Raw genomic sequence first — 20,292 nt, 5'->3', positions numbered from 1 at the left:
TTTGGGGCTTTAATTTAATTTTATCATTTTATTTCCTACGTGGCAGGTAAAAATGAGGTGGAATTTGACATGTAGGAGGTGTATTATACGCATTATCCACCATGTGAGAAAAGGGTTTAAAATACTAAATTTCAATGGGTTCAGGGGTTTAGTTGGTAAATGATTAAGTAGAAGGGTCCATAATACAAACTCATACAAGTATAAGGGTCCATCAGACCATTCCGCCTATATTTTATTATAAAGATGGAATAAAACAATTTTAAGTGAGTTGGAATTAGATGCATATCATTATTAAGTCTAACATAAATTAATACGACATTTAATACATAATTTATACTCCTTTCGCTTTTTTTATTTTTTATAAATTTATATTTTAAGAGTCAAATAATATGAGTTTTGATTAATGATATGTAATTTTTCATTATATTGATATGAAATAAATGTAATTTATAATATCATAATGAGTCAAATAATTTTTTATTATTTATTAATTTAATATATATTTTATTTCAGATTTAATTATATAATATCTCATATTATTTCATGCACCATATGGTCCCTAAATGATTGGTCGTGGACCTCAGCCAGTAGCCAATAGGGAAATTCGAGTGTTCTACATTAACACGTGATAAATTGACAATAGATGGTTTACCAAAAAATAATGAAGGGACAAACTGACAATAGAGTGGTGTGCGCATCTGTCGGTTCCATTTTATATATTATCAGTTTGGTTTATTGGTATTTGATTTTTAAATACGTTAAATTAATAAGAGATTTTTTTGATTTATTAATTTTGGTCCTTAACAGTTCGATTTTCGATTTAATCAATAAGAAAATACATATAATAAATATATGACTTCTCTAATAAATTTGACGCGATAACATAATAATGTAATGAAAAACTATACAAGTGTAACACAAAAAGAAATTAAGATGAATAAGGTTCTTACTTTAGATTTTGACGTTTTGTATAATGTGAAGTTGTGAACTAAAAGTCACTTTAAAGTGTGAATTGAAGGCTAAAACATAAAGACATTAACTAGTAAGGCCTTGAGATTAATATATAATATTTATGTACAAGTAAATGTAGAAATTACTAGTCTTAATAGGTTATCGGTTTACCCAATAACCTAATATTAAAAACCAATATCGAACCGATAAATCCGATATTTTTTTTTTATAAAATCATTAAAAATCCGTTAATTCAATAACCCAATAACAATAAACCGATAACACCTTTTTCGGTTCGATTTATCGGTTGATTCAGTTTTTGCACTATAAAGTAGTTATATTATTTTTCATCTTGTTTCCTATAATTACTTCTATTAAAAAAAGATAAATATATAAGAAGCTTCAAAATTCTTTTAAACTTTGAAAAAATTATTTACTTATAAAATAGAAAATCAACAATTCAAAAAAAAAACATTTTTATATAAATAGACGAACATTATGAGTAAGAACAAAAATAATGTAACTGTATTATTCTTTTTTTTCTTTCGTTTTCGAAATCATTTGAAAAGCTGTCTTATTTTGAAATCAGTTTAACATTCAATATTTTCCACAAATCTTCTCATAAATATCTTATTCATAAATCTTTGAAATTTGAATGCTCTGTACATTCTCCACAATTTGACTTGAAGCCTATTTTGTTTTTAATTGGAATTATTCAAAAGATATTTATTACTTAGTTATACACTAACACAAGTCAAATTAACAACATGAAAAACATATCTAGTACAATCAAACAAGTGAGGTCCGGAGACAGTAGAGTGTACGCAAACCTCATTTTAGGTAATATTTCAATTTAATTTGTATTTCTGTTGTTCCAAAATTCTTCCATGTAGTACCATTGTAATACGTTTTATTTGGGCTCTTCTACACGATACAATTTTTAATTTCAGATTTGATGGACAAAAAATTGACAACTTATTGTTGTCTTTCCCTATTTTGTTGTGTTTGTCTAAAAATGGATTAAGAAAGTAAAATTATCAAGAACAGATTCCAAAAAGTTGATGAGCTAGAGACGCTGGATGATTTCACATTGCCTGACTAAGTAAATCAACTCGTTGAGGAAGATGAACGGTTGCAAGATATAAATAACATATCTCAATGCATATACATAGTTATACATCATAAAAAGCAGCCCCAAATAAATAGGTAGGTCTTATTCCTTACGTAGAGATATTTAAAATTCTAAATCCGACTTTGGATCTCAGCTTTTTCCTCTCTTCCCCAGGGATTGTAGGATAAATGTATCAACAACAACAACAATGAATATAACATAGGCATGACATCGTCATCTTTTCGTTGAGGATGAAGAGAAATTGTTGCGCAGCTTTCTCTTGAACAAGAGTGAACCCAGAATTGGCCATGTGGTTGTGATTGCAACACATGCAAGTACCCACATTGAAATCTTACTTCGCCCAGAAAGCTGATTTAGACAATTTTTAATAGGAACCATCATTGCATTAATATTTGGGCAACGAACAGGATCAAATTGAGTCATTGCATTTGGTTCTTGTTGCACTGTGCCATTGTTAACTCTAACGCTATCTCCAACCTTGTCATCTTCGACCAGTTGCTCGTTTCCTAATTCACCTGATGGCTCCTCGCCAAATGCAGTCACTAAACCGTCTTCTCTTAAATTCACATATGGTGCCTCATCAATTGATTTCAGTGGAGAACTATTCACTGTGTTATTTTGTATCTGCATAATACAATGCCATAAGACATAACGATAGCTTACAACTAGAACTAGTGTGTGCAAATCTGCATACCTTTTCTCTACGGATCAATGAGCTGGAGTTAAAAGCACAAAAGAATTCATCAACGGCCCTAACCCACCTGCGAAGGAGGAAATGATAACTTGTTCTCATCAAGGATATCATACTACTAAATTAGTAACCAGACACTTCAATACAAAACTTGAATGGGTACGAGCCATACATCTGAATACTTATGACACATATTAATCACAAAGTGTATCTCACAGAGAACTCATTTCTTTTCTGGATCCTTGGTTTTAGACCATTTTTGCATGCTAAAAAAGAATTGAGATGACTGAATAATAGCGAGATGCAGTGTTAATTAAAATTAATATAAAGTAAAATAAATTAGAATGCCAAAAACCATATCTGTGGTGAGAGGAACATATATTACCAGAGGCTTTTGCCGGTCAACCCTTCAAGATGTCCCAAGTGTCCCCCATGCTGTGTGGTAGCTAGTACGACATTTTTGTTTGCCCTGAAAGAGAATCATGTTGTCATGCAATCTATATTTACAGTAGCAGAACACACAGATATGTATTTAAAGCAAAATGATTATGATTCTCAGGCCTCAGGAGCATACAGAGATGATATGAGGATGACTTTGAAGTAGGTTTAGGTGGATTATGTGTTTTCACTGAGAAATAGTTACACTCCCTAGCAAGTAGCCAAATCCTTTTACACACCCCAGTTTCACGAAGAACTTTTTACACACCCAAAATTTCACCGAGTGTGTTTTAAACAAACCACACTTACTATGTGGCACTCACATGATTTACACACAAAAGAGGCAAGTGAATTCTTTCCCTCTCCTCCACTTTTCCCCAAAAAGTAAAAGATGCACCTTCTTCTACTCCTTTTCACCTCCGGAAGCCATAAACACCTTCTCCCTACCACTTCCCGCTTCCTCCTTTCTCCAACTAGGTCAAAAACTCCCCTCCCCTCCCCTCATCATCTTGGAGCTTGAGCTCTCTTTGCTAGGGAAAGATCAAGAATCTGAAGCTGCCATTGATGGAGTCATGGTGATTGAAATGAAATTTTCACCTGTAATTAATTTTCAATTTTTTCTGCTTATTCCTCCCATTATAACATAGCTATAAACAGTGACTGAAGTGAAAAAAGAGAAGAAAAAAAAAAGCTTTAAAATGAAAGTGGTGTGTATTAAACACATTCGGAGAAACGTTTGGTGAGTAAAAGGTTACTGTAAAACTGGTGTGTGAACGAGATTTGGCTACAAGGTGAGGGGGTGAACTATGTAGTAAGCCTAGTTAGTAACCATACAGTAACATCTTTTCCATACAACCATATAATCTTTCAATTGCACTGGTTCACATTGGTACCAACCTTTGATCCTATCTAGAAATTTTAAAATGAAGCTAAAAGTAGAGACTTTGCAACACAAAGGATGACATACCGACATTCATCCCATGGAATTGTTTCCCTTGAACAGACTGGATCATCCAATGCACTAATGCAGAGGAGGGGAACCCTCACATTTCCTACATAACTGCTACAGCTAACTTTCCTGTAATATGTATCAACAGTCTTGGGGGAGAGGGGACGGAAAAAATGCTGATTATTTAATTAGGCATTGGACAGACGTATTGAAAAAGGAGGTTAAGTTGTGTTACCTCAAAATCATTAAGAACACAAGTGACATGTTGGTCATAATCTCTGATACAACATATCTACACGAGAAACAAAAAAAATAAGTCATCGGAATAAGCAATAAACAAAAGATAGAGCATATATTTATTAGTTGCATAAATTATAAACTAAATTAGTAACTCTTATACATGGAACTTAGAGAAACGTGTTGGTAGTAATATACACATTGAAAAGGAGGACTTTACTGCATCCTTGAAGTTACTTAGGATTAGGATATTATATCTAATTGTTTATAAGAGAGCGCCTGTGTTAAGTTAGCTTCTTGATACTGCAATGGTTCTAAAAGTTCAAAGAGCATCAAAGGTTACTTTTACCCTACTAATATTTTTCTTTCATGTATTCTATGTAATAGGTGTCTCATCTCAAGAGGAACACCCGAAACTAAAATAAAATGGATAGGTGTCCACATACATAAAAGTATGCCCATCGGACTTTATATTTGATCTTTATCATACTTCGTTGGCACTAAATAATCATTTTCTTCACCAGAAGTTAGATTTCATATTTACTTACTTTTGACATTTTCACTTCTATAGCATATTATTCTACGTCTTTCCACTTGTTAGAATTTGCTCAACTGACCAACCGGACACCATTCTATGTTAAGTCAGCAGTATGCTCTTTTATCTCCTAGAGTCTCCATAAGTTGCTTTACAGGGACACCTATAGTTTGGGTGCAAACCTCAAAAATTAGAAGAGCACAATATGTTTTAATTAGGGAACTCCACATATGCGAGTTCTACATAGCTGATCACAGCATATAAATAATCCTAATATCATTTCTCTATATCAGTTAAATAGTCATAATATTATAAATCCTCCTAACATCGGATTTGCTAAGACGTTCTCCCATGAATGGAACCAGCGCAAGTGCCGGATGGATATAGAAGATACATGTACCCAAAACTAGTTTGGGATTGAGTCTTAGTTGGTTGATTGATTTAAGTGATTGACAGAGAAGTTAAAGCATTGAAAAGAGATCGATAAGAAAATGAATGACCTTAGAAATGCTGTCCCAATCTGTCAGACGAGGCAAAATACTCCGATGCCTGCAAAACTCAGATTTCACCATACAAAAGAATTAGGACACCCGAATTAAGGCCAACTCAAATAGAAGTACACTAGTTTTGACATAGAATGAGTTAAGGATTAATGCCATCACAGACAACAACAAAGCCATTACTTACAGCTGGGCATAAACTTTTAATCCAATTCCTAAAGCTTTGTCATAGCATCTCTGTGCAAACCTGCGCTTAATAAACCTGTCACCAATCTGAAAAGAAGAAGAAGCAAAGACAGATAAACCTTGTCATGAAAAATGAGCATAGGTTCTTGTGGTACAGAATCAAAGTAAGAAATGACTACTTTGACTTTAATTAAACTATGTTGTCGCCATCAATATCTTCATCTAGCACCTTCACTGAATTGTTTTAGACTAGACATACTCTTTCTGGATCATGATAATCCAACAGATCATACCATCCAAAACAACCCTTAACCCAAGAAAGAATGCAACTTAGCGGGTAGATACCAGATAAAGAATAAAATGTATGAAACCAAAGAAGTTGACAATGCACCAATACCTCACAAAAAGTCAAAGCATGCATATTAGTTAGTTCAGTTACTAACCAAAAGGTCCCAAGGAGAACAGATTGCAACTGCCCCAACAATCGCAGTATTAACTCCTTCCTCACCAAGATATTTTACCTGGAAATTATTAATAATTGTCAATAATATAGTTCTCGGCCTCATCCTGAACAGTTGCTATATTGCATATACTTGAACTGAATGGATGCTCAAAATTTAGAAGCATTTACTTAAAGCCTTTGAATCTTCAACACATCCATTCACGATTAAGGTTTGTAACATATCAAACTAAAGAAGATGGACCAACCAGTAAACTGAGAATAATCTTGTTTCAATGCAACTTGATACTAAATTAGGAACTTTTTTTTTTGTAACGGTCAAAATGTTGCTCTACACTAGGGAATTACTACATAACTTTGAAGAACTGACAACTAAAGTATTATGATAGCCATATAGACAGTTATCATATGCTTGTGTATATGCACCATCCTGACTACAATAAGATATTTACTGTAAGAACCTATGATAACTCTCTTCCCTTATCTTTTCAAATCTAGTTTCAGTTTTCAGGTAAGCATATCATTTAGCACAATTTTGTGCTCATATTTGGAAAGCTAACAAAATATTCAATAACAAAGTAAGTAATTTTGTACCAGAACATTAGCACCAATGCTAGTGCCGACAGCAAATAAAGGAGCTTGAGGGTATTGGGTGTGGAGATGGCAAATGACTTTGCGGGCGTCCTCTGTCCATCCGGCATTATAGAGGCAATCAGACTGCCATCAAGATATCATGAATCTTTAACTTTCATTGGTCAATAATGTACATACTAAACTGTATATTTTTAACACAATAAACACATTACTAGCAAAGTTATGCACCGTAGACTACTGCATTAAAATCAATACTAAACTTTCACAATTTTTATAAATACTACATTGAGAAAAAATAAAGACAGAGATTTCAAGAGGAGCAATAAGAAACTAAAGAGATGAGAGACACCATATACATCAATGAATTCTCAATTTCTTAAATTTCCTCAGGGACAGCTTCTGCCATGCTGCAAAAAATGCAATTTAGTAACAGAATCATGAAGAATGACCACTCTCCTGGGGCATATAGAGGACTAATAGTATTCCATTAGAGATGGCTCAACTAAAAAGTTAGCATCTTCCTTGAGCAAAGTATAAAATCCACCTACAGGAAACTTCATTCATAAGTGTCACTTAGACCAGGGGCGCAAGTACAATACTTTACTGATGATCCCATCTGAATACAAAATTACTGCTGTGATATTCTATTTAACCCAAGATATGAGATACTAAGCCAAGTATGTATCACTTAATTTATTCCTTATGACCTATTACTTTTGCAGGATTCTGCAAATGTATTTATGCACAGACTATCTGTATCTCTAGGTTACTAACATGAAGTCGAGCACATATAAGATTGAATTGGTGCACGAAGCTGGAAAAATAGTTCTTCAATGCTGTGCAGCTACGCACCTAATAATATGGTTTTGTGCTTGTGAAATAATAATAAGGCAGTTTCAGATAAAAAACAAGCTGAGGCAACAGCAACACAAAATTAGAAAGTTCACAGCATTGCTCCTCTCAAAGGCAGTTCAACTGAAGAAAATGTAGACCATATCTTCTCTTATCAAAAGCAACTAAACTGGAAGAGATTAAATCCTTGCTTAAGGAAGGAGTACTCACAGTGATTGTCACTCCCCCGAGACCCCGATGATTGCTCACAACGACATTCCATCCAGATTTAGCCATTTTGAAAGCAAGATGCTTGATGTACTGTTAAATTAAAGGAGAGTTAAAGCAAAAATTGACACCGAAAGCACGTAGCTCAACTAATACCAGTAATCTAGTATACAGTGGAATGATAAGAGATGAAAAGAGAAGAAACATGCTTACACAAGAGAAGGAAGAGGAATAAATATTCAAGGAAACAAAGAACTATTTAAGAACAAAAAAGAAATTCTCCACGAGAGAAAGAGACAAAAACTAGACGAAAACTCAATATTTTAGAGGAATATAAAAGGAGTGGAAGAAAGCTTACAGCAGAATTAGAGTCGCTTGTTAGGCCAGGAATCACCAGAATGATGGGAGTTTTATCATCACTCTGAACTCCATCAAAACCTTCGACGGATGGTATTTTAACTAACAAATTAAAAAGCAGAAATTAGTGTCAATTTACTCCTGTAGATAGCATATTTAAAACAATAGGGGATAGTCAAGAACCAGAACATTCATCTAGTTGTGCAAAAATACTCACTTGGTCTAGTATAAGCTTGTACCTTAAGATAGGTACTTCTTAAAGCAAATGATTATACAACTAGTAGCTTGCATATTTAGCAGATAAATATCAGAATAACATCAAGTGGTATCAAAAGGCAACCAACAATAAAATAACAAATCCACCCTTAAAGGTAACTACTTCAACGAGCTAACGCCAACAACAAAATAACAAATCCTCCCTTAAACATAACTACTTCAATGAGCTAACACCAACAACAAAATAACAAATCCACCCTTAAACATAACTATTTCAGCAAGCTAACAAGTAGACATTAGTCAATCAAACCATTTATTATATTATTTCATTATATAAGAATTAAATTAATACAATGAAGTCATTTATGATACAGGCTTAATAAAGTGCTTGAATAAGCTACATCAAAGCACAAGGATGTCTGGAGAAAAGAAAACATAGAAAGCCAAGTTACCTAAGCGTGGAAAACCACTTTTTGATAGTATAATGGGATTAGCTCCAATAATGAGGAAAACCGGAGAAATAATTTGAATCTATTTAGAACCACTCTGATTTCTTCAGACACCCTTATATTTCTATCCGTTCAAACACACCAAAATATAGGAATTCAATATTATATGGGCCATTTTAAGAATTCAAAAGGTTCCACATCCTAAAAGATGAAGGTGGAAAAGAGGTTCTTTTTATTTCTACTTTTTTCGAGCATTTTTGGTCTTACTTCTAAAACCTTCTTTCTTCCCCTAAATTTTCTCCTCGAAAAAACAAAATAATTATTGATCTGTCCTAATCTTATACACTGTCAAGTTGGGTAATCTGTTTAACTAATCCTTGATCTTCGAGATGAACTACTAGAAGTGTGTGCCAAGTTCTCTTAAATTTAAACCCTTTAGAACTGGTTAGCCAACATATTTGGGAAGTTCTCCATTGACAAAGCAACACAACTACCATGCGACTCCATAAAGTCCTTCAATCTTGTAAAGAAATTAGCAAAAACTATATTCTGATATATATTCCAGCTCTTTCTTTCTTTTTATTCAGGGGTCTATAAGCTTTAAAATGAAAAATTGTTGTATCATATAAATGTACTTTACCATTCACATTCCGTAGCCAATCAAGAGCTATTGTCCCACCATCAGATGTTTTTAATATCTGTCTGGATGCAAAATATGCACCAGTGACCAAAAGTCAGTTCTTCACTATGTAAAAGGTAACATTTTCAAGTCCTAACTGCAGAGTAAAATTAACACGTGAATCCGTACACAATTATCACCTTTGATAATTGCAAGCAGGTACTCTTTCAAATAACTGCAAAAAAATAGTCTGAAGATGAGGACTGCAAAGCCAGGGAGTAGAAGAAAACCTGCATTACGCAATAGATTACAAATCACCATCACATTTTTTTTCAAGATTTCATTTTTCTTCCATTTTTTACCTTCCATGAAGAATTTTACACTTGGAAACAACTTGTTGATAAAGGTCACAGCAAGAATTAAAGGTCAAAGAGACAGGTTTTCCCCTAAATCCAGTGAATATTTCTTGAATGAAGTACATCTCCATGAAATTATAAAGAAATACAATGAGTAAAAACAGAAATCCCAATAAGTAATGAGAAATGGGTATCAAGAAAGCAGCTTTAAGCATAAGAACATATGGGGATTCTGAGCTTAACGCAATGCAATCCATGGGAATCCCAGAAAGAAGAAAGAAATCAAGAAATCAAGAATCAAGAATGGTTGGGGAAATGGAGAAAATTGGTTAGCAGAGTTAATTTGGGAATCAATTACACGTGACAACCGAAGTTATTACATTGGTGTGCCGAACTGTTTTTATAAAAAAAATTTTGTTCAACGTGTCAAATTTGAAATTTGGAAGTTTTAATTTGCTTTTTGTTGGTAAATAAAATACCCCATCTACCATCGTCGATAATATAGAATGGACCAGGCTTAAGATTTTTTTATTTTTTTTTATCATAATTTTAAAATATGGAAAAAATACTTGGATGAATATTTTTTTAATAAATAATTATTGGTTTTTGCGATATCTTTTTATTTATTGTCATCTATGATAAATTTGATATGTATTAAAATTGAATTATGCATGTAATATAAATAAATTATAGGATAAATTTGAGGAATAATAAACATAAAAATCATATTAGCGCTTTATAACTACAGTTTTGTTATTTGCGCAGCCAAATTATGTTTGTCATAGAGCATTTGATTTGTATAAATCGCAGCGATTTGTATAAAATTTGCAACGATTTGTATGAAAATTGTGCTTGTATATGTATATGTTCTCTATGTTAGGCTAGAGTGGCGAGCAAGATTGGGAGAGAGGCGAGCGAGAGAGGACAGAGAGTGGAGAGAGGTGAATTATATATGTATATCGGTTAGATAATTGTATATATGTAACTACTATGTATATGTATCAATGATTGTGTTTGTATATCTACATAAAATTTGAATCCGTATACAATTGAATCGAGTTAAAACATTTGTATTTGTATATCAAATCTCTTTCTCGCATTATACAAACACAAATTATACAATGTATAATTTGTGTTTGTATGAAGCGAGGGAGAAAGAAAGACAAAAAAGAACTAGGCAGGGAAAATTTTGTATTTGTATAATTATAAGTGTATAGGATGGAGAGATATGTATTGATATTTGTATATACAGTCTCTTTCGCTTTGTACAAACACAAATTATAAACTTATATTTGTATAAAGTGAGAGAGGCGAGCGAGAGAGGGCTGGAAAAGAGAAGAGTGACGAGCGATATTCCATAGAGAGGGGAGAGAGGCGGATGGTAAGAAGTTTGTTGCGAATTGGAATTAAATTAAACTGTAGCTATAACATTTATTTTGAATTAATAGTTTGCTATAATGCACAATTTTGTGTTTTAAAATATAGATATTATGTTTATTTGGTAAGAAATTGACATAATGTATTATAGGTATATTAAAATGTGTGATAAGTGTATTACATCAATAAAACTTATATTATCTGTGTTTTTATAAATTGTGCTCTATAATTTGTGTTAAAATTGAATTATAAGTTAAAATATAGATATTATCCTTATTTGATAAGAAATTGACAATGTATTATAAGTGTGTTGAAGTGTGTGATAAATATATTATCCATGAATAAAACTTGTGTAATATGTGTTTTACAAATTGTTCTCTGTAATATGTATTATAAGTGTCCGGTTGAAAAAAAAAGTTTTATTGTTATAAATGATAAATATTTTTATAATATAACATATTTATGTAAATTTCCTTAATTTAAAAGAAAAATAACGAATATATGTCCTACTTAAATTACTTTTTTTTTAAAAATAAATAATTAGTTAGATCTAAGATTGAGCAGCTCGTTGACAAAATTTAATTTTGGACTATAGCAATCCACGTTCGACCACCTTAATGGGAAGAAAAAAATATAAAAATTAATGTGTATATATAAATCAAATTTTATATTTAAAGGATATGTATTTAAAGTTGGACACCTTGAAAAAAGCTACATCTTTGACGCAGCGATAATGGGTGTCAAACACACTAAAATTTGCTCTGCAACTATAATATATGCTAATACGGTAATACCCATATGGTAAGAAGACTCTAATACAATACATTTAAATAAATATTGAGTTATTTATCTAAAAGACTAAATATTCATTCTCATTTAATATATATATTTTTTATAATAATGTATCAATATTTTTAAAATTCTGGATTCAGTCGATATATAATTACAATAATATGGCATAGTGAAATTGGTAGTATATGAATATGAATATATAATAAACCACGTGCCTGACAGTATCCATGTGAGGAAATGGAGTGATGGTCGGAAAGATCAAAGATGGGTAGAGACAAAAAACAAGTAGTCCTTATGTCTCAGTTTATGTTCCTTATTTTATTTTATTTTAGTCAGTTAAAAAAAAAATGATACATTTCTATATTAAACAATAATATAATTATATAATTTTAATGAAATAATTCACAATCACACAATTTTTTATCATTTATTTTGGACCATAAATTTTAAAAGTCTTCATTTTTTTCTTAAATTTCGCACCGAATCAAACTATCTCACATAAAATATAAAATGAGACGGAGGGAGTACTATATTACTCCTATATAAAACCAATCATGTTTGTTGGGAAACAATAAACTAAACATATACAATAGGTCTTCCCTTAGTGTGCATATAAATAATCTTTAGATTTAAATTAAATTATGCTTAAAGAAACTCAAGCCGAAAATAATTAGCAACAAATTCTCAAAAGGCTAAATAACCTCTTAAACTTGACACAATTTGTAAGTTAGACATAATAGTGACCATATAGATTCTCTATTTGGCAAAATTTTGTCTCTTAAACACCCTGGCATAACAATCTTTTGCACTTCACATGACAAGTTTTGTCTTTTACACTTCTACATTTAGTTTAATCTTTTGCACTTCACATGGCAAAATTTAGCTAAATCTTTTTTATTAAGAATAAAATAAAAGTTTAAACTTGTTGGTTCTTGTTGAGTTTTTAATTTTAATACTGGTCACTATCTAGTTCCATTGCATCTGGTTCTTGTTGCACCTTGCCATTGTCAACACTAATACTATCTCCAGCCTTGTCCTCTTCGACCGGTTGCTCATCTCCTACTTCACCTGATGCCTTGTTGCTAAATGCAGTCACTAAACCGCCTTCTCTTTTGATGAGTTCAGGGGACTCTCCAGAACTGTATTATTTTGTATCTGTATAATACAATGACATAACTTTCAAGGTTCCCAAAATATCATGCTAGACGTATAAGAATTCACCATGGGAAGCGCATTCACGATAAGTTAAGAGCGAGTAGAGCTATCAATCAATATAGCCAATTAACCATAACTAGGTAAGCTTGTCTTTAAAATCATGAGCCAGTTAAAGGTGAGTGAGTGTGCAACACAGCATACCTTTTCTCTATGGTTCAATGAGCTGGAGTTCAAAGCACAAAGGAATTCATCAACGGCCCTAACCCACCTGCACATAAGGAAGACATGATAACTTGTTCTCATCATGGATATCATACTACTAAATTAGTCGCCAGACACTTCAATACAAAACTTGAAGGGGCAAGAGCGATACATCTGAATGCTTATGACACAGAGATTACTCTATTCTGTGGACTCTAATTCAGGTCCCGTACTTTCACAAAGTGTATCTCACAGAGAACTCATTTCTGTTCTGGATCCTTGGTTTTAGAGAATTTTCTCATGCTAAAAGAATTGAGATGACTGAATAATAGAGAGATGCAGTGAATTTAATAAAAAAGTAGAATAAATTAGAATGCCGAAAACCATATCTGTGATGAGGGGAACATATCTTACCAGAGGCTTTTCGCGGTCATCCCTTCAAGGTATCCCAAGTGTCCCCCATGTTGTGTGGTAGCTAGTACGACATTTTTGTTTGCCCTGAAAGAGAATCATGTTGTCATGCTATATATATTTACAGTAGCAGAACACACAGATATGTATTTAAAGCAAAACGGTTATGATTCTCAGGCCTCAGAGCATACAGTGATGATATGAGGATGACTTTGAACTAATAAAAGAGACTTCACAATATAAGCAAGCCTCAACTTCCGTTAGGTGATAATGTGTTTTCATATAATAATTACTTCACTGAACACCCAGCTAGCATTGGAAATAGTTACATTTGGTGTGTAAAAGGTTCCCGGAAAACTGGAGTATGTAAAAGAGATTTGGCTACAAGGTCAGGGGATGAAATATGTAGTAAGCCTAGTTAGTAACCATACAAGTAACATCTTTTTCCATACAACCATATAATCTTTCAATTGTACTGTTTCACATTGGTACCAACCTTTTATTCTATCAAGAAATTTAAAATGAAGCTAAAAGGAGAGACTTTGCAACGCAAGGATGACATACCGACATTCATCCCATGGAATTGTTTCCCTTGTACACACTGGATCATCCAAGGCACTAATGCAGAGGAGGGGAACCCCCACTTTTCCTATATAACTGCTACAGCTAACTGTCCTGTAATAGGTATCAACAGTCTTTGGGGAGAGGGGACGGAAATAAATGCTGATTAATTAATTAGGCATTGGACAGACGTATTGAAAAAGGAGGTTAAGTCGTGTTACCTCAAAATTACCAAGAACACAAACAACATGTTTGTCATAATCTCTGATACAGCTTATCTGCAAGAAAAACAAAAAAAAAAAAGGCATCAGAAAAAGCAATACACGAAAGAACTCCTAGAGTCTCCATAAATTGCCTTAGGGGACACCCTCAAAAATATGAAGAACATGATATGTTTTTATTAGGGAACTCATATGCGAGTTCTACATAGCGGGCCGCAGCATATAAATAGTCCTAATATCATTTTTTTTATCAGTTAAATAGTCAAAATATTATAAATCCTCCTAACATTGGATTTGCTACGATGTGCTCCCCTGGGCTCGTGCTATATCTGCACCAGGGTTTAGATTTAAATGGAAAGGGTTCCATGAATGGAACCAGCGCGAGCGCCAAATGGATATAGAAGATTCATATAACCAAAACTAGTTTGGATTGAGGCTTAGTTGGTTGGTTGAATGATTTGAGTGATTGACAGAAATCAGTAAGAGAAATAGATGACCTTAGCAATGCTGTCCCAATCTGTCAGACTCGGCAAAACACTCCGATGCCTGTAGAACTCAGATTTCACCACACAAAAGAATTAGGACACCTGAATTAAGGCCAACACAAAAAGAAAGAAGTACAGTAGTTTTGACATAGAATTAGTTTAGGATTAATGCCATCAAAGACGACAACAAAGCCATTACTTACAGCTCGGCATAATCTTTTAATCCAATTCCTAAAATTCGGTCATAGGATCTCTGCACAAGCCTGCGCTTAATAAACCTGTCACCAATCTGGAGAAAACAAAGAAGCAAAGACAGATAAACCTTGTCACGAAAAATGAGCTTAGGTCCTTGTGGTACAGAATCAACTTAAGATATGACTAGTTTGACTTTAATAAAATATGTTGCTGCCATCACTATCTTCATCTAGCACTTCCACTGAATTATTTCAGACTAGACAAACTCTTCCCGGATCATGATAATCCAACAGATCATACCATCCAAAGCAACCCTTAACTCAAGAAATAAACAAAATGTATCTGAATCCAACTTAGCGGGAAGATATACCAGATAAAGAATGACATGTATGAAACCAAAGAAGTTGGCAATCCACCAAACCATAAAAGAGTCAAAGAATGCATATTAGTTTCAGTTACTAACCAAAAGGTCCCAAGGAGAACAGATTGAAACCGCCCCAACAAGCGCAGTATTAACTCCTTCCTCACCAAGATATTTTACCTGGAAAATATTAATATTGTCAATAAAATAATTCTTGGCTTCGTCCAGAACAGTTTCCATATTGCATATACAAATACTTAAAGCCTTTAAAATCGAATCATCAGAATATCCATTCACGCTTATGGTTTGTAACATATCAAACTTAAGCAAATGGACCAACTAGTAAGCTGAGAATAATCTTGTTTAGATGTAACTATCCTACTAAATTTTATTATTTTTTGTAATGATCAAATTTTGACAATATACACTAGGGAATTACTATATAACTTTGAAGAACTGACAACTAAAGCATTATCATAGACCTTATAGACAGTTATCACATGCTTGTGTATATGAACCATACTGACAACAATAACTTCTCTGAAAATATTTAAGGTTAGAACCTACTATAATTCTCGTCCCTTATCTTTCAAATTTGGTTTCAGTTTCCAGTTAACCATAAAGAAGACTATTTAGCACAGTAGTGATGCACAATTTTGTGCTCATATTAGGAAAGCCAATAAAATATTTGATAACAAAGTAAGTAATTATGTACCAGAACATTAGAACCAATGCTAGTGCCAACAGCATATAAAGGAGCTTGAGGGTATCGGGTGTGGAGATGGTCAATGACTTTGCGGATGTCCTCCGTGCATCCGGCATTGTAGAGGCGATCAGACTGCCATCAAGATATCATGAATATTTAACTTTTTCATTGGTCAATATTGTACATACTGTATATTGTTAACACAGTAAACACATTACTAGCAAAGTTATGCACCTTAGACTACTGCATAAAAATCAATACTAGACTTTCACAAGTATTATTCATATTACATTGAGAAATAATACAGGCATAGATTTCAAGAGGAACAATAAGAAACTACAGAGATGAGAGGCACCATATACATCAATGAATTCTCAATTTCCTAAGGGGCAGGCTTCTAGGCTAAATTCAAAAAATGCAATCTACTAACAGAATCATGAAGAATGGAAAAACAAAAAGATTGAATCTTTCAAGAATGACGTCTCTCCTAGGGACTATAGAGGACCATTGTATTTCCTAAGAGATGACTCAACTAAAAATTAAGCATCTTCCTCGAGCAAAGTATAAAATCCACCTACAGGAAACTTCATTCATAAGTGTCACTTTGACCAAGGGAGCAAGTACAATACTTATTACTGATGATCCCATCTGAATACACAATTACTGTTGTGATATTCTATTTAACCCAAGATATGAGATACTAAGTATGTATCGCTTATTTTATTCCTTATGACCAATTACTTCAGCAGGATTCTGCAAATGTATTAATGCACAGAATATCTGTATCTCTAGGTTGCTAACATGAAGTTGAGCACATATAAGATTTACTTGGTGCACGAAGCTGGAAAAATAATTCTTAAATGCTGTGCAGCTATGCGCCTAATCTTATGGTTTTGTGTTTGTGAAATAGTAATAAGGCAGTTTCAGATCAAAAACAAGCTGACGCAGCAGCAGCACAAAATTAGAAAGTTCACAGCATTGCTCCTCTCAAAGGCAGTTCAACTGAAGAAAATATAGATCTTATCTTCTCTTATCAAAAGCAACAAAACTGGAAGAGATTAAATCCTTGCTTAAGGAAGGAGTACTCACAGTTATTGCCACTCCCCCGAGACCCCGATGATTGCTCACAACAACATTCCATCCAGATTTAACCATCTTGAAAGCAAGATGCTTGACGTACTGTTAAATTAAAGCATAGTTAAAGCAAATATTTGACACCGAAAGCACATATTATCAAGTAATCATATAATACAGCTCAACCAATGCCAGTATACAGTGAAAATTATAAGAGACGACAAGAGAAGAAAAATGCTTACACTAGAGAAGGAAGAGGAATAATAACTCAAGGAAACAAAGAACTATTTTAGCACAAAAAAAAAAATCTCCACAGGAAAAAGAGAAAAGCTAGCAGAAAACTCAATATTCAGAGGAATACAAAAAGAGTGAAAGAAAGCTTACAGCAGAATCAGAATCGCTTGTTAAACCAGGAATCACCACAACAATGGGAGTTTTATCATCACTCTGAACTCCATCAAAACCTTTGATGGATGGTTTTTTATCTATCAAATTAAAAAGCAGAAGTTGGCATCAATTTACTCCTCTAAATAGCATATATAAAGCAACAGAGGATAGTCAAGAACCACAACATTCGTCTTGTTGTGCAAACATACTGACTTGATCTGTTAAAAGCTTGTAACTTAAGATAGGTACTTGTTGAAGTAAATGATTTTACAACTAGTGGCTTGCATAATCAGCAGATATATATCATAATAACATCAAGTGCTATCAAAAGGCAACCAACAAAAAAATAACAAATCCACCCTTAAACATAACTTTCAGCAAGCTAACAAGTAGACAGTAGTCAATCAAATCAGTTATTATATTATTTCATTTTATCAGAATTTAATTACTCGCTTTGTTTCAATTTGTTTGTGTTACTTTCCTGTTTTGTCCATTTCAAAAAGAATGCCTCTTTCCTTTTCTGGAAACTCCTTAATTTCAACTTTCCCGTGACATGTTTAAGATTTCAAGATTAAAGGACATATTGGTACATTCTACATATCTTTAATTTAAGACCACAAGATTCAAAAGTCTTTTTTACTTGCTAAACTTCTCTTCAAGTCAACCATACAAAACAAATTGAAACGGAGGGAGTAAATACATGAATTCATTTATGATATAGGCTTAATAAAGTGCTTGAACAAGTTACCTCAAAGCACAAGGATGTCTGGGGAAAAAAAGAGCATAGAAAGCTAAGTTACCTACGCCTGGAAAACCACTTTTTGATAGAATGATGGGATAAGCTCCAATAATGAGGGAAAACATAGAAATAATCTGAATCTATTTAGAATCACTCTGATTACTTCCGACACCCTTATATTTCTTTCTGTCCAAATGCACCAAATAAAATGGGAATTCAATCTTATATGGCTCATTCTAGTAATTGAAAAGGTTTAACATCCAAAAAGATGGAGGTGGAACAGAGGTTCTTTGATTACTTTTTTGTTTCTACTTTTTCGAGCATTTTTTATCTGACTTCTAAAACCTTTTCGAGGACTGCTTGTTTTTAAAAAAACTAATGGACATAGTAGAATACAATACTACCTTCTTTCTTTCCCTAAATTTTCTCCTTGAAAAATAAAAAATTATTAACCTATCCTCCTTAAATCAATCTTATACACTGTCAAGTTGAGTAATCTGTATAACTAAATCCTTCATCACTGTGATGAACTACTAGAACTAAGTGCCAAGTTTTTTAAAATTTAAACCCTTTATAACTGGTTAGCTAACATAGTTGGGAAGTTCTCCATGACGGAACAACACATCAACCATGCAACTCCATAAAGTCCTTCAATCTTGCAAAGAAATTAACAAAAACTATATTATGATATATATTCCACTTCTTTATTTGTTTATTTAGAGGTTTATAAGCTTTAAATGAAAGGTTGATCTGTCAAATTATAAATGTACTTTACCATCCACATTCCGTAGCCAATCCAGAGCTATTATCCCACCATCAGATGTTTTAAATATCTGTCTGGAGGCAAAGAATGCATCAGTGCACCAAAATTCAATTCTTCACTATGTAAAAGATATATAAGTATGAGAATATGCTCTCTTTTCACAATTTCAAGTGAGTAACATATTCATGTCCTAACTGAAGAGTAAAATTAACATGTGAATCCGTACACAATTGTCACCTTTGATAATTGCAAGCCGGTACTCTTTCAAAGAACTGCAAAAAGATAGTTTGAAGATGAGGACTGCAAAGCCATGGAGTAGAAGAAAACCTGCATTAAGCAATAGTTTACAAATCACCATCACATTTTCCCAAACTAATTAGAAGTATATGAAGATTTCATTTTTACTTCATCCCCTTATTCAGTTTTTACCTGCCATGAAGAGTTTTACACTTGGAAACAACTTCTTGATACAGGTTAGAACAAGAATTAAAGCTCAAAGAGACAGGTTGTCCCCTAAATCCAGTGATTAATTCTTTTATGAAATACATTTCCACAAAATTATAGAGAAATACAATGAGTAGAAACAGAAATCCGAATAAATAATGAGAAATGGGTATCAAGAAAGCAGCTTTAAGCATAATAACATATGGAGATTCAGAGGTTAACCCAATGCAATCCATGGGGAAGAAATCAAGAAAGAGTGATGGAGAAGAAAATTGTTGGTACTAAATTTGATACAAAGGACAGTTGTTGAGCTATATGAAATTTATAAAAAAGCCGTCAGTCTTGACTCAACACTCTTGAGCCAATGTTTTCTTCTCCAGTAATAATTGATAAATTTGTATGTCACTATCACCATATATTAACAAATAATACTAGTGGTTATAGTATTGCTAATATTGAAATTGGTATAATAATAAGACAGGGTAAATGCCTGACAATATAGCTATTAATTATTTGCTGATCAGAAAGATGGCTAGAGACTGAAATAAATATATACTCCTATATAAAAGCAAAACATGTATTGGAAACAACAAATTAAACAGACAAATAATAGTATGTGTACCCTTGTTATGTTGGTAAAATATTTTTAATTAATATCTCAAAAAAATAAAAATTATATTTTTGAATTTCT

General features: G+C 32.9%; 2 protein-coding genes across 2 annotated transcripts; both read right to left on the bottom strand.

The window, feature by feature from the left end:
• Positions 1-2,265: 2,265 nt before the first annotated feature.
• Positions 2,266-9,986, bottom strand: LOC125816551 (embryogenesis-associated protein EMB8-like). Its single transcript, XM_049496166.1, has 14 exons — positions 9,736-9,986; positions 9,574-9,663; positions 9,395-9,456; positions 8,091-8,191; positions 7,736-7,825; positions 6,674-6,796; positions 6,063-6,140; positions 5,621-5,706; positions 5,434-5,482; positions 4,397-4,453; positions 4,180-4,310; positions 3,160-3,243; positions 2,778-2,844; positions 2,266-2,707 (listed from the first exon to the last, which is right to left on the bottom strand). The coding sequence occupies exons 1-14, from the start codon at positions 9,984-9,986 to the stop codon at positions 2,297-2,299; spliced, it is 1,680 nt and encodes a 559-aa protein (XP_049352123.1). The 3' UTR covers positions 2,266-2,296.
• Positions 9,987-12,579: 2,593 nt separating this feature from the next.
• Positions 12,580-19,895, bottom strand: LOC125816554 (embryogenesis-associated protein EMB8-like). The gene is made up of 14 exons (XM_049496168.1): positions 19,587-19,895; positions 19,395-19,484; positions 19,170-19,231; positions 17,653-17,753; positions 17,284-17,373; positions 16,204-16,326; positions 15,591-15,668; positions 15,136-15,221; positions 14,945-14,993; positions 14,448-14,504; positions 14,230-14,360; positions 13,669-13,752; positions 13,255-13,321; positions 12,580-13,053 (listed from the first exon to the last, which is right to left on the bottom strand). Exons 1-14 carry the CDS (start codon positions 19,835-19,837, stop codon positions 12,994-12,996), a joined length of 1,329 nt encoding a protein of 442 aa, XP_049352125.1. The 5' UTR covers positions 19,838-19,895; the 3' UTR covers positions 12,580-12,993.
• Positions 19,896-20,292: the final 397 nt, after the last annotated feature.

Source organism: Solanum verrucosum, unplaced genomic scaffold (assembly GCF_900185275.1).
Source record: "Solanum verrucosum unplaced genomic scaffold, falcon-dt-bn FXZP01000261.1, whole genome shotgun sequence".
In the NCBI taxonomy this organism is placed as follows: Eukaryota; Viridiplantae; Streptophyta; class Magnoliopsida; order Solanales; family Solanaceae; genus Solanum; species Solanum verrucosum.
The sequence above is the reverse complement of the archived record's forward strand: the minus strand, read 5'-3'. Positions and strand labels throughout refer to the sequence as shown.

Coding starts and splice junctions, on each gene's coding strand:
- LOC125816551 (XM_049496166.1), bottom strand. CDS start 9,986: ATGGATTGCATTGCGTTAAGCTCAGAATCCCCATATGTTCTTATGCTT. Junction 8,192..9,394: donor TTGGCTACGGAATGTGAATG/GTAAAGTACATT, acceptor TTAATTTGTTAG/TTAAAATACCATCCGTCGAA. Junction 5,483..5,620: donor TTAAAAGTTTATGCCCAGCT/GTAAGTAATGGC, acceptor TGAGTTTTGCAG/GCATCGGAGTATTTTGCCTC.
- LOC125816554 (XM_049496168.1), bottom strand. CDS start 19,837: ATGGATTGCATTGGGTTAACCTCTGAATCTCCATATGTTATTATGCTT. Junction 14,505..14,944: donor ATTGGGACAGCATTGCTAAG/GTCATCTATTTC, acceptor TTTTTCTTGCAG/ATAAGCTGTATCAGAGATTA. Junction 13,753..14,229: donor ATTCCATGGGATGAATGTCG/GTATGTCATCCT, acceptor ATTCTCTTTCAG/GGCAAACAAAAATGTCGTAC.